General features: G+C 30.9%; 1 protein-coding gene across 1 annotated transcript; it reads right to left on the bottom strand.

The window, feature by feature from the left end:
• Positions 1-3,970: 3,970 nt before the first annotated feature.
• On the bottom strand, positions 3,971-10,615 carry LOC143916103 (uncharacterized). Its single transcript, XM_077437016.1, has 2 exons — positions 9,941-10,615; positions 3,971-5,516 (listed from the first exon to the last, which is right to left on the bottom strand). The coding sequence occupies exons 1-2, from the start codon at positions 9,965-9,967 to the stop codon at positions 4,956-4,958; spliced, it is 588 nt and encodes a 195-aa protein (XP_077293142.1). The 5' UTR covers positions 9,968-10,615; the 3' UTR covers positions 3,971-4,955.
• Positions 10,616-17,254: the final 6,639 nt, after the last annotated feature.

Here is a 17,254-nt window from a genome sequence, read left to right as displayed (position 1 = left end):
TACAGTGAAATAATGATAAGTGGTCTCTCGAAATTATTTTTATAAATATTAATTACTAGTGTTTTTACCCAGCTTCGCTCAGTATTTGTAATATTAGTTATGTATGTATGTGTTTAACAATTTTGTTAATGTATATATGTATTTGTTTATTTAAAATATTTTAATTTATATTTAATTTTAATTTTTTTAAACTAAATACTATGAAGAGGCAGCAGAATTTATACGTGGTGGTTTTTTATTTACATTCTGATTGAATTATTTGCAATTGTTGAATTTATGAAAATAGCTTATATAATAATCTGCATAATTCCAATACATATTGTGAATCAGCACTACATATATAATATAAAATACGTAAACAGTTTGAATTTAATAATATTAGAGATGCAATGTATGATATTTACTGTGAAATTATTATGACTTAAAGTAGTTATATTTTTTCAGTTAAATTTAACATTTACAAAGATTTACATTTAATTAAACATAAAATAAAAATAATGAGATTCGTATAGATATAATATAGGTATCTTGAATAAATAAATTATAGTACATGTAGAAATTACGGAGCGTCAAATTAAACACCACTGAGCAAAAATCGATAAGGAAATTAGCAATAAATATATGCTATCGTCCTTTATATTCTTCCCCTTCTTTATCTCCGATATTTTTGTGATAATTATATTAATTTGCAAAATTTTTTGCAATAAATTCTGAGAAAATATCGACACGGCCCGCTTTCTATTAGAAAATCATACATTGTCCATCAAATGTTGTAAGCAGCGTTTCTTTTTAAAAATATGCGATTAAATCGTTTAATGTGTCTATTTTCTAGACTTCTTTGAATTTCGCACATAACTATTTTTATGGCATACTAAAAATATTTTATTGTTATTTAAAAATTTTAGTGAAAAACACGCTTTATCTGGTTTGGTGTCAGTTTGATTATCTCATAGAAAATGTACCAATTAGCATAGTTAAAATTTGATTTTGGATAGTGTGCATCAAAAGGATCAAAACAATGCAAAAAATCTATTGAAATATCAAACATGAACTATGTTTATGTGCATTACAATCAAATAGCTAAATGTGTTCAAAATATTTTACAGCAAAAATTAAAATTAAACAATTATTATTTTGATGTATATGTACATATAATAAACCAAACAATTTTACTGAAATAATTTAATTAGATAAGAATGATCACAATGTGTTTATCTATCGCATTCTAAGACGATTAATTTGTTATTCTTTGAATATAGTACACTTCATAATAACCATTATTAATTATGTGTAATGTTAGCATGCAGAAATTGTATTTTAACAAATTTTACATATCTATTATATTAACACACAATAGAATTGATTAACTACACGTATTTAACTTAATGTTTATTCTTTTTATAAGTATATATGAATGCTTACATATGTACACACAATCTCATGCCGTTTGACGTATGAGAACTAAATATTGTAAACTACTTCAATTACTAATCACGAAGTACTCGGATCCTTCTCAATTACTCATATTTCTTAAGCATTCAATACATATTATAAGACATAAGTGCATTCATTATTTTGGCTTCAATAACTTAGTAGGTAGAGATCTGGATTTAATTGTCTACTAACAATCTAACATGCTAATCTCGATGAAGATATACCGATTAAGATCTAAGAAAATTTGTATGTGACCAACCCACGACTTTATCTATGTATTTGAGGAATATAAGAAGGATAAAAAACAAAATTTGATACTGAAACACGTTCACACATAGAGGCTATGAGAATATTTTCGATACAAATTGAGCGTAAATGTACGGAAACTTTCACAAGACAAAAGTTCTACTTGCGATTGTCGTATTTTGTACTAAATTTTTATTTTACTTAAAATCACTATAAATATTATACAAATTAAATATCAAGGAGATAAAAATAATTTAAAACGTCGAAATAAAATAAAGAAATATTGTTTTAAAAAAAATTACTACTTACTTACCTTATCAACTATAAGTTAGTACATAAATAATACACATATAAATTTTCAGCTTGATACGTTCAGGGGTGTGGAACGAATCGTGTTCACAACATTTTCGACTATTCTAAGACGTAAAAATCCCACTTCCGGTTTATTTAATTAAGTGATTTTTTTTGATACAAGATCTTATTGATACAAGAATTATACTTGAATTTTTTTGTGAAGAGCACACATGTTTAAGGGTTCGAAAAAAAATAGTGGAAGAAAAATCGAACAAGAGTAAACTGCCACTTTCGGTTGACGGATGTTTACCAAATTTTATACATAACTTGGTATTAAGCTTAAACTTCTAGATATGAAATTTTAGTTTAATAAATTAAAAGGTTTCTGAGAAAAATATACAAAACCCTTGATTCTGTACAGTAAATGTACTACTTCCGGTTCAGATACAAATATTAAAAAAATACAAGGTTATAAAGATTATAATTTCTATTACATGTAAATCAATTTCAGTCTGATTCAGTTAACGGTTTGGGAGATAATTGAATTCAAAAACTTATAAAAAGAGGACATCTATGTATAAGGGGAGGTACCATTTCCGGTTATTTTAAAAATTTGAAAAAAATGTACGTCGTATCGATAAGAATTTCAGTAACCGATACTTAGTATCAGTTCGATAGGACGAACGGTGTTTAAAAAATCCCCAAAATACACACACACACACACACACACACATTGCTTTCTAGATCATGAAAACGTGATCAGTGATCGATTCTGAGTTCGAATCATTCAAAATTCGAGATCCAATTTTCACATGATCACAAAACTTCATCTATTGTTACTACGAACATACATACATAGATAAAGTAAAAAGATGAACATATTTCAGCCGGCCTTGCAATTTTTTTCAAAACACAACTGACAACGAAGTTGTACAATTTAAAGTTGACTCACAAATAAAAATCTACAATTTATCCAAAATTTTGAGAATGCTTCATAGTGAGTCCACTACGCGTTCAATAGTATACAAAGTGGGTGTTAATTCAATTTGTTTCTGCAAACTTACGATCACGAGATGTTTTGGCATAGCCACATCCACCACTTAAAAGATGGATAATTTCTTTTGCAATCACATTTTCCATATAAATATAAAAGGACTTCGAAAACCATCATTTTTAGTGAGATATCATCAGTGTAACCATATTGTGTCTCAGTGAAAAATAAAAATGTTCTCCTACACGACCTTCTTGCTGGTTGCCACGTGCTTCGTGCTGAGTCACCAACTACCAACATCTCTAACGCCAACAACCGAAAAACAAGCTCTGCCAAATCCTTCATCAGACCGCAAACCCAGTGAACAACGCCCATTTTCCTCATCTTTCTTGAAAGACGACAAAGCATCAGCTGATACCGCTTTCAAAGGACCATCTGACCGTCACCCAGTACTGAGTGTTTCATCCAACAACAACCGCAACCAGCAAGCATCCACACCATCTTCCTCAAGAGTGACACCCGTTGAACCCTCAAAGACCCCTCTAACCTACAACAACCCATCACTAAAGGTAGTCAGGGAGACTGAGGCTTTCAAAGCCCACGAGACCAGCTCAAACTCTGGATCATCAACCCGTTCGCCAGCACCATCGGCACCGAAGAAGACTGACGAGAATCATTCAACTGTCACTGTCAACAAAGATGCCAAAAACCAAGAACAGAATAATCGCACTCCCATTCTTCGTCCAGCAACCGTTGAACACCACGCAGTGAGGAGGGAAATCCTTCGTTCTCCGATTGATGAGCCTGAAAATTCCCTCGTTGGAAAGAGAATCAAGGCTCTTCCAGCTTTCATGGGCTAAACACCCCATATAAATCATGAAATACGCCACTCGTCAATATTGAAATTATTCCCCCATATACATATGTATGAACTTATATCATATTTAGATGCAGTTTCTTTGTTTTATATCAAAAATATAGTATTATACAAAAATTAAATAAAATTAAGCAGTTAGAATATCGTTTTACTTATAATAATATTCCTTACATGGTGACTTACTCAATTTTTCAATTTAAATCACACAAAATGTACATCTAACATCTAATATATAATTATGAAAGAGACTTTGTATGTAAGTATCTTTGGTTGGGAACTTTAGATTCGCCATGTTAAAGCTGTTTATATTACAAATACTGAGCGAAGCCGGGTTAAACAACTAGTAATATATAATTTCGAAACAGAATTTGTAAGTATTGTTGGTTCGTAAATCTGTGACGTCATCAAAAAAAATGAATATTCGAATAAATTAAAATAAAAACTATTCAAATAAATTTAATAAAATGTTTACTATTAGATTGGCCACGTTTAAACTGTTTATATTACAAATACTGAGCGAAGCCGGGTAAAACGACTAGTATATGATAAAAAAATTAACCAAAATGAATGATAAGATTACACACTTACCACGAAAACGTCATGATTAATTAATATATTATAAGGATGTGGTCAATTTATGTACATACGTAATGAAATTACTTTCGAAAGTACATAATTTTTAAATAAAACAAATATTCTTATATGATATTTTAAGGTCAATTTATTTAAATCAAATTTATTTATAGGTTTCTTATTTGTGTCAAATATAAAAGTAAAAAAACTTAATATTTACAAAAACTACATACATGCAATATAAATTCTTAGAAAGTTATCACCCACAAGTAAATATTTTTCATTGATTATATTTAAAACAATTTTTTATCACAAACTTGAAATGTAAACATTGAGAGTGATTCGTCACGATTTGCAAAATAAAAAGAAATTATTCAATACAAAAATTTCACCATACATAGATTTGGACGTAAAATTTTGGGCTCGCAAATTTCAGTACTCTTAAGATAAAGTTAAGCGTAATAATGTCTTCTACATACTATTTGCGTGTATAAAAAGTATAAGTTAAAATAAATAATAATTAATTAGCATTTTTAAGTTTCACCGTCTTTGGGAAGCACCTCTGAAATAAGCAGGATAGGCTCCAGGATAGTAAGAACTGTACTGTGAGGATGCTGGATAGTAAGAACCCGTCACTTTATCGAAAACTAAAACAGGTGGTGGATTTTTTGGTGGTTTTTGGGTCGCTGATTGCGGCTTGGGATTTTGTGGCTGATTTGAAATGTTGCCGTTTCTGTCGCGATATACAGTTCGTCTTTCGACGTTCTGTTTCTTATAACGGAACAAGGGTCTGAAGACTATATTTTCAGCTGTTTCCATATCCTCATCTGGGTTGTCTCTTGGAAATGCCACTCCTGAAGCTGAAGGCTCTAAAGCTTCTTCAGCTAGATCTTCTAAATCTTGGTCGTTAGGACGAGAAGTTTCCATTGGTCGGGGCTGGTTCTTCGATGTTAGTTCTTGATTTTTGTTTGCCGATTGTAAATAACGAGCTTGGTGGGGTGACTTTTTTAGATCATTTGCATTTAGGGATACCGAATCTTGTGGTGGTGGTTTGTATATTGGTGAAGTGGCAATGCATATTGAAACACAGGCAGCGATAATCTAAAAACAAAAATTGAGTTTATGAACAATGAGAGATGAATATCATACAAAACACTTATTGATTTACATATATGATTGTAAATGTTTAATGTTTAATCATATACTGTAATATACATACATATGTAAGTCAGAGAAATGTTATAATAATAGAATCGCCCTTTCGAACACATTTTTTGTTTCAATAACAAGCGTCCGTTTCCGTAATTACAAAATATAGAATAAGGGTCATCACATATTACTACAGAATTAAAGTCATTTTTGATAATTAAATATACGTGTTTTATTTTGATTAAGATTTATTTACAATTTATTTCTTTATTTATTAAGAGGGCTGGACACCAGCGCCTTGTCCATACACACGTATTACACTTCTCCCTTCCTCAATTATGGCACTAGAGAAATTATTTTTTAATATGATATGGATATCCACCATTGGCATGCATTTGTGCTTTTATTTTTTTTGATAAGTTATTATTTATAGGAGCTAGAAGCCGCCAAACATCTATAAAATCACCTCTTTTTTACGCCCACGAAAAGAGTCCAGCGTGATTATTTAACGGTCGATTTAAAAAAAAATACGCACACAGGTGCATAGAAAATATCGTTCTCATACCGATGATGGAATTTTTTTAAAAATTGGTCCAGTTTCGGAGGAGAAAATTGGAGAATACGAAACCTCGATTTTGTCGATTTAAAATACGTATTATCTGGTCGAAGCGCAACTGTCGCATTCACTCAATATATACATGCACTCAATATATATGTATATCAAAGAAAGGAACGGCAACAAAATTAAGGTTTCGGGTGTACAGCCCTTTTAAGGGATATGTATTTGTCTGTCTTTGGGAACTCTTAAATTAACGTGTAATGTATATGTAGTTTCAACGAAAATATGTTTAATATAAAATTAACGATGTTTATAGTAATTAAACTTAGATAATTGGTTATTAATATAATTGATTATTCGGTTTCACCAAGAAAAATGTTTTTACATTCATTTAAAAATAATTTTTACATTTCTCTGGTGCTACCCCTGAAAAAAAAGTCGAAGGCGGGCGACTGCCATGACACTTTTAAGAACTGTCAAACTACGATGTTAATTGAATAATATGTTACTTAAATGATCAATTTACTCATAAAAACCATGTGAAGTGTATAAGAGGTATGTAAAAATTATTATTTTGAATAAAAACACCAATAATGTTTTTTTACTATCGCCATCTATGTTTAAAACTAACAAGCAAACGTCAACCGTAAACGACAAATAGAATGTCGGCGGGAAAATTACAAACGCGTCTTACACGATATATTTGCACCATCGTAATGGAGGAGGCTCCATTTACTTATATTGATGACCAAAATGAGCAATATGGCAGCCAATACCCATTTATTTAAGGGCAGGTTAGGTTAGGTTAAATTAGGGTTGGACCTATTCATTTAAGATTAGGTTGTTAGGGTCGGTATTATTCAGTCAAACGCGAGAACTGAGACAGTGAGACCGCATATTAAACTAAACACGTGAAGGTAGATCGCATACTAAAGTAGATGTGTAAAGGTAGACCGCATACTTAAGTGGCACCGTAAATAGATACCAAGCCATTTGTCCAACATAACTTCTATTAGCTTTAGCTTATGATTCATACAAAAATTTGTGATTAAGTTTTATGATGCTGAAGGGAGGAGAGGGCTTAAATTTCTATATAATACATTAAATCGTTGGTATACATAGAAAGCATTGAGTCAAAAATTCTTGTTATGTTAAAAATCAACTTTTAGGCATATCAAGAAGTTTGAAGCGCTCTATTTTGTGACCTAAATCACTATTCATGAAACTAACCACTATATGAAATTTATGTATTAGATTAAAGTATCAACCAGTTGTTTTCCAGTAACAAGCGAGGATATGACTTAATTCGTATTGAAATCTTTAAATTACGTCAAAAATGAATCGAATATGAATCGGCTTGTTTAATTAATTAACGACAGATCGTGTTTAAATCTATCGAGTTTTTTACTAAGCCGATGATATTTGCAAAATCGAAAGGAAATTGATTGCAAAAATCCTCCTGTACACTTCATTATCATGAAGTTAAATATATGCAGGTGATCAGTATTTTACATATGATCAGCATATTACCAAAAAAATATAAAACATGATGAATTTATATAATTATAATAATACGAGGTGCAATAAAATAATCCAATAAAAAATAATTTTAAAATAGTACCATTGATTTGAAGTCATTTATTAATGTTATAAAATAATGTGTAGGTATTTTAATTATATTATTTTAACACAAACAAAGGTTTTAGTTACTGAACACGTACAAACATATGTATGTACATAAACACGTATTATAATATTACCTAAATAATTACTAGATGTAATGTGAAAAATATTATTCAAAAGTAAATATTATTGAAATATGTATATGAAAAAAAGTTGTTATTTAATATTTACTGTTCAAAACTAAATATGTAACTACATATGTATGTATATATGCATAGCCAAATCTGCTTAAGGTCATCGACATTAGATAGTCTTCAATTAATATTATGTATTAAATGTATTATGAGCATTTATAAGAATTGTAAATAGGTTTTTGAGCTCTTTTTCCTATTATGCTTAATTAGAATAATATAATACTATGATTACTAACCAAATTAAATTAAAATTGTAAAATAGAAAATTATCAGTAGATCAATAGCTATTAAAATAGATATAAGATGTATTGTGAACATAATTTAGTAATAATAAAAATCATTTAAAAATCAAATGTACATATAGCCAAATGCTGCTGAAACGAATATTCGAATAACGAAATTTCCAGAATACGCTATTTTTATAAAACCAATTATTTTCGAAGTCACGAAATATGTAACATACCAGTGTTAAAAGAATCGTATTTTAAGGACATATATATTTTAGTAGTGTTTTTTTAAAGCAGTTTATTAAATTTGCGTCCAACTTCAAATAATTTCAATTTTTTAGAGGTTAGCATCCTACGTTATATTTATAGTAATCAAACTTCGGATATGGTTATGTAATTTGTTGTTATGGTCACCAGAGCGATTTTTGATCGGAGAAAATTGTTGAAAAGTTTTGATTTCCTGATTTTATATACATATACATTCAAATTTCTTCAAACTTAAAATAATATGATTTATGTACATATGTATACAGTTGTATACATATGTACGTAAGTATATGATATACGAATGTATGTAAACGTACTTTAAATTTATTATATGAGTACAGTTTTCTAGGGAAAGATTTTTCTTCAGTGGAAATCAAAATTGAAAAAATACTGACTAATGGATTTTAATATGTTAGAACCATCTCTAAATCTGTCATATAAAATCTAAAATATCTGATATGTTACAACTGCATATGAGTTCTCATATTTTAAAATATCACCTACATAAGTTTTCGGGTTAACTATTTAAATGCAAACATTTTCGACAAATTTTCGATACAAATTGACCGCAAATGTATGGAAACTTGCACAAGACAAAAGTTCTACTTTCTATTATTGGATCTTGTTAAAATTTTTTTGATTACTTAAAATTCTTATCAAAATTATACACAATAAATATCAATAAGATTAAAATAATTTAAAAGGTCAAAATAAAATAATGAAATTTTGTTTAAAAAAAAAATACTACTTCGGGTTTACGAATTCTGACCAAAACCCTATCAAATTTAAGTTAGTACATAAAGAATACAAAAATAAATTGTCAGCTTGATACATTCAGGGGTTTGGACAGAATAGTGGGCACAGCATTTTTGACCTTTCTATGAGGAAAAAATACCACTTGCGGTTTATTAAATTTAGTGATTTTATTTATTTTCATCACATTGATACGAGAATTACACTTGAATATTTTCGTGAAGAACACACATGTTTAAGGGGTCGAAAAAAATGTGTATGCATCAAACACAAAATTCAAAATTACATATAATATAAACGGCCAATCTCAACATTTACGACTTTTATAATATAATATGTACATTATATATGAATAATATACCTATAGAATATATTGTATAATCCCACATGAATGATTGAACATAATTATATATAAATCTTTTATATTTTTATACTAAAAATTTAAATAAGTTTTTATTATAATACTTGGTACATTATATTGTATATTGCAGAATTATTCACGCTATTTTTGAATAGATTTTTTAACTTCATATACCGATAGCTAAAATCACCATATCCTATTTGAATTTTAAAATCAATTTGTTTGCAAATTATCAAATCATATTTATAAAAATACAATTGCGTGCCAAAACGCTGTACAAACATAGCGGCCTGTCAAAAGAATTTAGCACAGGAGAAAAAAGGTCAAACGTTAAAAGTCCACAAATCAAAACATCAACGTATGTAAATACGTAAAGTAAAGTGAAAACTCACCAAAAATATTCCGCAAAATGTATTCATGTTTATTTTGTATGATCACGTAAACAAAGACTTCAAGGAGTCACCCTCCTGTTTTCAAACTTAATTTTTTTAAATTTAAAATCACACTTGGTTCGGGTTCAGATGACCGACTGAACTTCCTCATCAGTTGCAACGATATTTATATTCTAAAAAAAATGAGTAGAGTGTTTGTGGAGCGCATCCGGCGTATCGGTGTTAAAACCGCATACACAAAAGCTTCGTTCGTCAGGTAAGTGCGAAGTAAAAAATGGATTCTAGACGCGTCTCTAGCCACTAGTTTACTGCGTTTGTTTGACAAAGAAAAACATTTCATCTGAGTGGAATTTTATACCCTGCAGATGCAATTCCCGAGACAAAGACACGATGACGAGCCATTACTCGGAAAAGCGAGAAAATCCTCCGCAAGGAACAATGAGTGGACTCGGTTTGTCATCGTGCTAATTTTCACTAACGCGAGGAAGTGTTAAAATAAATGCCAATTATCTCCAATCTTTAATCATTGTTCTATTTATATGTATAATTGCAAGGGTATGTGTGAATGCATTCGTCACGATACATAATGTTTCTAAACTAAAATTTGTTTCTAAAATTTGTTTTTAAAAAAATTACGCTCTGTAAAGGTCTGACCGCACTGTACGGCCGTCGACTGCTGCAACACGACACAACACGGCAAAGTTGATACAAAGGCAAATCTGTCGCGTAGCGCGTAGTGCGGTCAGACCTTAAGAGGGCTGTACACCCGAAACCTTAATTTTGTTACCGTTCCTTTCTTCGATATAAATATTTAGTGTATGTATATATTGAGAGAATGCGACAATATATATCAATATATATATATATATTGAGTGAATGCGACAGTTGCGCTTCGACCAGATAAAACGTATTTTAAATTGACAAAATCGAGGTTTCGTATTCTCCTATTTTCTCCTCCAAAACTGGACCAATTTTTAAAAAAATTTCATCATCGGTATGAGAAAGATACTTTCTGTGCATCTATTGGCGTATTTAAATCGACCGTTTAATAAGCACGCTGGATTCGTTTCGTGGGTGTAAAAAAGAGGCGATTTTATAGATGTTTGGCGGCTCGTAGCTCCTATAAAAAATAATTAATCAAAAAAATAAAACGATAGATGCACCCCAATGGTTGATATCCATAGCATATTAAAAAATAATTTCTCTAGTGCCATAATTTAGGAAGGGAGAAGTATAGTACGTTTGTATGGACAAGGCGCTGCTGTCCAGCCCTCTTATTGTAGAAAATAGCTAATCTTAAAAAATATGTCCGTAGTACGTACTACGTACTAGTGTTGTGCCCACAGAAATATCATCGCATGTGTGTTGGCATATTAAGCTATTAAATAAATAAAAAATAAAAGAAATGTGCCGGTTCTGTGTTCGATCCGGTAATTGGATTATTAGTCACATTGCGATCGCCCAAAAGACAATTTTAAAATGTCTATACCCTTTAGGTATAAACACCGATTACCTAAACACAATCTGCTTTAGGTCATCGACTTTAGAGAGTCTTTAATTAATATTATGTATTAGATGTATATATTATGAGCATTTATAAGAATTGTAAATAGGTTTTTGAGCTCTTTTTCCTATTACGCTGTACATATTAACATTATAATAATATAAGTCGCAGCGCTATCTTCTTCTTCTTCACATCTGCCATCTTCAGCTTCAGCTACACTTACATCAGCTTCTGCTCCAGCATCTGCTTGTGTTCCTGTTTATTGTGCTCCTGCTTCTGCTTCTACACCTGATAATATTCTACAGAACACCGCACTATCTTCGTCTCCAGGAACATCATCTCTTCCTTTTCGACAATTCTTTACTGGTACCGGTTCTACTAGCAACCTATTATTGCCAGCACAACATAGGAAGTTTGTTCATGTTCTTTATCTTCACAAGGACACCACCATTGACTCATTAACTAATTATGTTAAGATGAAATTGCCATCCAGTGATGCTATAGCTGTAAAATTAAACTCGAAGGGTCCTAAAGCTTACTCTTCTTTCAAATTATCTGTCATCGAAGCTGTCTATACTAGTGTTTTGAATCCGGACTTTTGGCCCGCTGGTATAGCTTTCAACCCATGGAAATTTCGTCGGAGCCCGGCACCCTATAACAAATAGGGTGCGCAAGATTCGCAAGATGACGATGCTGTACCAGAATGTTAGGGGTCTTAACTCCAAAACTGTTGATTGCCTTTCTTCTGTTCTGGTACAGCATCATGACTTCATTGCACTTACGGAGACTTGGCTAAATGAATCTGTTTGCGACTTCGAGATATTCGATGATAGATACTTAGTTTTCAGAAGAGATAGGGCCAGCAGAGGAGGTGGTGTTTTACTGGCTGTTCGTGCCGATCGTGTGCGGTCTGCTCAACAAATTCACCGTCTTCAATCAGTTGGTGAACATCTTTGGGTTCGAGTTGATCTTCCGCGGTGTTCCATCTATATTTGTGTAGTATATTTTCCTCCAAATCAAAACGATAAGATCTCTGAAGTTTTTTTTAATAAATTACAAGAGGAATTTAACTTTCTAAAGAGTAAAAATATTTTGATTGTAGGGGACTTTAACACTGTTACTTTGAAGAATGTAAGCATGGAACTGTCGCATATGTGCAATCTTTTTAATTTATCAGATTTGAATAATGTATGCAATGTTTATGGCGGAAAACTTGACTTGGTGTTGTCCAATATTATTTGCAATTCCAGTAGAAGTCCCTGTTTTATTGTTCCTGAGGATAAGTTTCACCCTACGCTCAGTATTGATTTTGATGCTACATGTTCCCATTTAATGTTAAATGATTCTGGGCACAATAGTAATCGTAATTGTAATTCTGTTAATCATGATTTTTATGGTTGGAAATTTAATAATGTTGACTTTGCTGGCCTGAATTCTGTTTTGTTGGAATCGGAGTGGATTGATCTTTTCGAGTGCTTGGATGTGAATGCTGCTGTCGAGATATTTAATAGGATTGTGCATTCTTCTTTTAACAAATGCTTTAACAAAAAATTTCCTAAATCCAGAAGAATTTTTCCTAGTTGGTTCTCAGCTGAATTAATCGTAGTCATCAGTCGTAAATGTTACTTGCACAAACGCTGGAAGTTCACTAAGGACTCACATGATTACGTTGAATTCTGTCAGTTGCGTTCTCATTCCAAAAAATTGATCTCAATTTGTCACGCTGACTTCATTAAGAAATGTGAAGATTCCATTTCCATAAACCCAAAATTATTTTGGAACTTTATAAATTCTAAACATAATAACAATTCGAATTTGACAATGATGTTCAATGGTGATGAGTCGTTCTCAGGTTCGAAAGATATCGCTAAGGGTTTTGCTGAGCATTTTAAATCTGCATTTGTAGACTCATTCACTCAATCTTCAAATAATAAGTTTCAAATAAGTCATTCCTTCATTCTGTCAGTATTTGAATTTAATATCAGTGATATGGAGTATGGGTTCCAGAAGCTGAAACCTAATAGATCTTTTGGTCCTGACTTTATTCCCGATTTTGTTTTAAAGGGATGCAAGTCCAGTTTGTTATATCCCTTGCTTCATATCTATAATTTATCACTGAAATATTCTCTGTTCCCTGACTCTTGGAAATGCACCAAAGTCACTCCAATTCACAAAAATGACGATAAATCTTTTATTAATAATTACAGACCAATAGCCATTGTTTCGGCTCCAGCCAAATTATTCGAAATAATTTTGCAGAGATTACTTTATAACCATTGCAGTCGGTTTATCATAGACCAACAGCATGGTTTTCGTTCAGCACGCTCTACGACTACTAATCTTTTGTCTTTCACAAACTTCATTACTAAATCGCTAGATGCAGGGCATCAAGTTGATGTGATCTATACCGATTTTGCTAAAGCTTTTGATAAGGTTGATCATTCAATACTTATTAAGAAATTGGCCAATTTTGGTCTATCGGATAATCTTACTGATTTTTTTACTTCTTATTTAAGTAATCGTCGTCAGTTTGTTTGTTTTGATGGCCATTTCTCTGATGTATACCTCACATCTTCTGGCGTGCCCCAAGGCTCTAATTTGGGACCTTTACTGTTTCTAATATATGTGAATGATATTGGCTCGGTACTTTCAGATTCAAATTTTTTACTATATGCTGATGACCTCAAGTTATTCATGAAAATTGATAGTGTTTCTGACTGTGAGGTCCTTCAGAGTAATTTGAACTCTTTATGGTGCTGGGCGACTAATAATCATTTACCTCTTAGCGTTAGTAAATGCAATATTATGTCTTTTTCTCGGTCTTCTAACCCCACCTTATATCAGTATAATCTTGGTGGAACTCCACTGTGTAGAACATTATCCAAAAAAGACCTTGGCGTTACGTTTGAGAGCAGATGGAAGTTTGGTATCCATATTTCCAATATGTGCAATAAAGCTTCAAAGATGCTGGGTTTCGTTTTACGTAATGCTCACAATTTCAATAATTTAAGAGTTTTGCGTCTTCTTTATAACGCATTGGTCCGAAGCATTTTGGAATGTGATGCCATTATATGGAGTCCCAGTGAATTAACTCACTCTCTAAAAATTGAAAGAGTTCAAAGGAAGTTCCTCCGCTATCTATATATGAGGGAGTTTGGATACTACCCTCAACTGTTTCCTAGTGCTTTTGTGCAAGGTTCTGTTGGCTATACTTCCCTATCTCATCGGCGGGATATGCATCTTGTGTGTCATTTCTTCAAATTATTAAGAGGTGATATTTACAACCCAACTATATTGGAAGAAATGAAATTTTGGGTTCCATCTCGCCTCATTGATTATCGATTGCGTCCATTGTTCCAAACTATTAAAGCAAGAACTAATGTTCTTGCTTTTTCACCAATCGCTCGAGTCTTACGCTGCTTGAATTTGGTCAGCAATCACATTGATATTTTCAATATTTCACCGGATAATCTATCCGTATTTTTACTGTTTTTTACTTTTAATTCAATTTAAACTATTTATATATGTGTTTTTTTTTTTGTGTATTATTTTCATTTTTGATTTTTCAATTTATTAATTCTCAATTTTTCAATTTTTAATTTTTATGTACAATTTTTTAAATGTTTTATTTTATTTGTTTTTCTATTATTGTTGTTTTATTTTTTCTTATGTATTTGATCTTTTATGTATTGTCTGGCCACAGTGTCATATTGGGGTGACCTGTAAAGACTCTGTGGTATACTTGTATATTAAAATAAATAAATAAATAAATAATATTATGATTACTAACAAAATTAATTTAAAATTGTAAAATAGAAAATGATCAGTAGATCAGTAGCTATTAAAATAGATATAAGATGTATTGTGAACATAATTTAGTAATAATAAAAAGCACTTCAAAATCAAAATCAAAAAAGACAATTTTTGCCATGAAAATCGCGAATACGGAATATTTGTTATATTTGGAATAAGAGTTATCGTTAGTATGATAGTTATAATTAGTATGATGGTTTTTTTTGGCTGCCAGATGTTCCGTTATAGAGATTTTTGTGACTTTTGGGCGAGCGATTTGTGACCAATAATCACCGAACCGTTCGATCCGCACGCCGTCGATTTTTTTCAAATACCTTTTAAATTTATTTAATTAAATATTTATATTTAATTACTTTTTATGAAAAAAAATGGTGAAAACTACCTAATTACCTATGTACATATAAACAATAAAACACCAATAATAAAAATAATTAATTAATTTATTAAATAAATTTTCAATCGAATGCTAGCAAACAGTAGCATTGGTAGCAAACAGTAGCATTTGTAGCAAACAGTAGTATTAGTAGCAAACAGAAGTATTGATAGCAAACAGTAGCATTGGTAGTAACATTGGTAGCAAACAGTATATATAGAAGTTTTTTGCTTTCGTAATTATCTTCACTCATTTCTTTATGCCTTACCGCCGAGTTAGAAGCCGTGTTTATATGTTTTTTTCTTTACTTGGGCAATGTTTTTTTTTCACTTGGGCTCAAAATAGTTCGCTATTTCTGTAAAATATCAATAGATTAATCATCGTCATCATGAAATGGTTTAGTTAAAAAAATGAACTATTCTTATTTAGTTATATCTGCTATTTTGTAATGAAATGGTTGAAACGATAATGAAATTCTTTGGAATTTTATGAATATAATGACTTGTATAAGTAATGAATTCAACTTTATTCAAAATTTTCTTATTTGTACTTATTGCAAGATTCGAATGAAAATATGTAGATCCGACTTCATTATATTTAAATGATGATCGACTATCAGATAGTATCTGAAGGCGCCTAAAATTTGACTTAATGTCAGAAATCATTATAATGAATAATGAAATACAATTTGACAGTTATTTACAGTAATTATGAAATGTGCATATATGTTACATCACAAGTGTTCACTCCGGTTTGTTCATAAACACACTAGTTCGTTTATACAATACAAACGAACTATTGGATTGAGTCAGTCAAAAGCTATTTTCAAATAGACTCACCAGGTGAAACTTTTAGCTGTCAAAACCTTTGAGATGTCAAAACGCTCAGTATTTAAAAGGAACATTATATATGTAGAATCCGCATTACAACATTGCAAGTATTCCCGTTTCTGTTCATTTTAAAAATATTGCAACTTAGGCTAAGCATACATACGTAGGCTAAGCATACATACATAAAGGATTCGACAAATGATTTAAAACACTTAAACTTATGTCTAATAGTTTGTGAATGAATGCATGTAATAGTTATTCTGTCAATTTGTTCTACTGTATATACACTTTAACAGGCCAGATTGGTTCGTGTATGAATAAACTAATGGATGTGGCTATTTGTACATACATTATTGACGAATTATTGGCTATTTGTAGATATAGTATATAGTACATACATAAGAAGATTATAAGAATTAGGATTTAGGATTAATAAATTATAAAATTAGAAATTCTTCATCTGAAAGAAGCATCTAATAAGTGAGATTGAATTGAATCTTAGTCTTGAATACGGTTTTTGAACAGTTTTGTTGAATTTTAAAAAGTTTATACCAAACGTCACTTTCGGTGTCAAATGTTGCACTTTTAGGTTATGTGCAACGGCCGAAGGAAAAGTTTCTTAATCAAATTAAAATTTCTAATCTTATAATTTATTAATCTTAAATACTAATTCTTATAATCTTCTTATGTACTATGTACTGTATGTACAAATAGTTAATAATTCGTCGATACTGTATGTACAAATAGTCAATAATTCGTCGATAATGTATGTACAAATAGTCAATAATTCATCG

Source organism: Arctopsyche grandis, chromosome 8 (assembly GCF_051622035.1).
Source record: "Arctopsyche grandis isolate Sample6627 chromosome 8, ASM5162203v2, whole genome shotgun sequence".
Classification (NCBI taxonomy): domain Eukaryota; kingdom Metazoa; phylum Arthropoda; class Insecta; order Trichoptera; family Hydropsychidae; genus Arctopsyche; species Arctopsyche grandis.
This window is presented reverse-complemented; position numbering and strand designations above follow the sequence as displayed.

Coding starts and splice junctions, on each gene's coding strand:
- LOC143916103 (XM_077437016.1), bottom strand. CDS start 9,967: ATGAATACATTTTGCGGAATATTTTTG. Junction 5,517..9,940: donor CATTTTGCGGAATATTTTTG/GTGAGTTTTCAC, acceptor TTTTGTTTTTAG/ATTATCGCTGCCTGTGTTTC.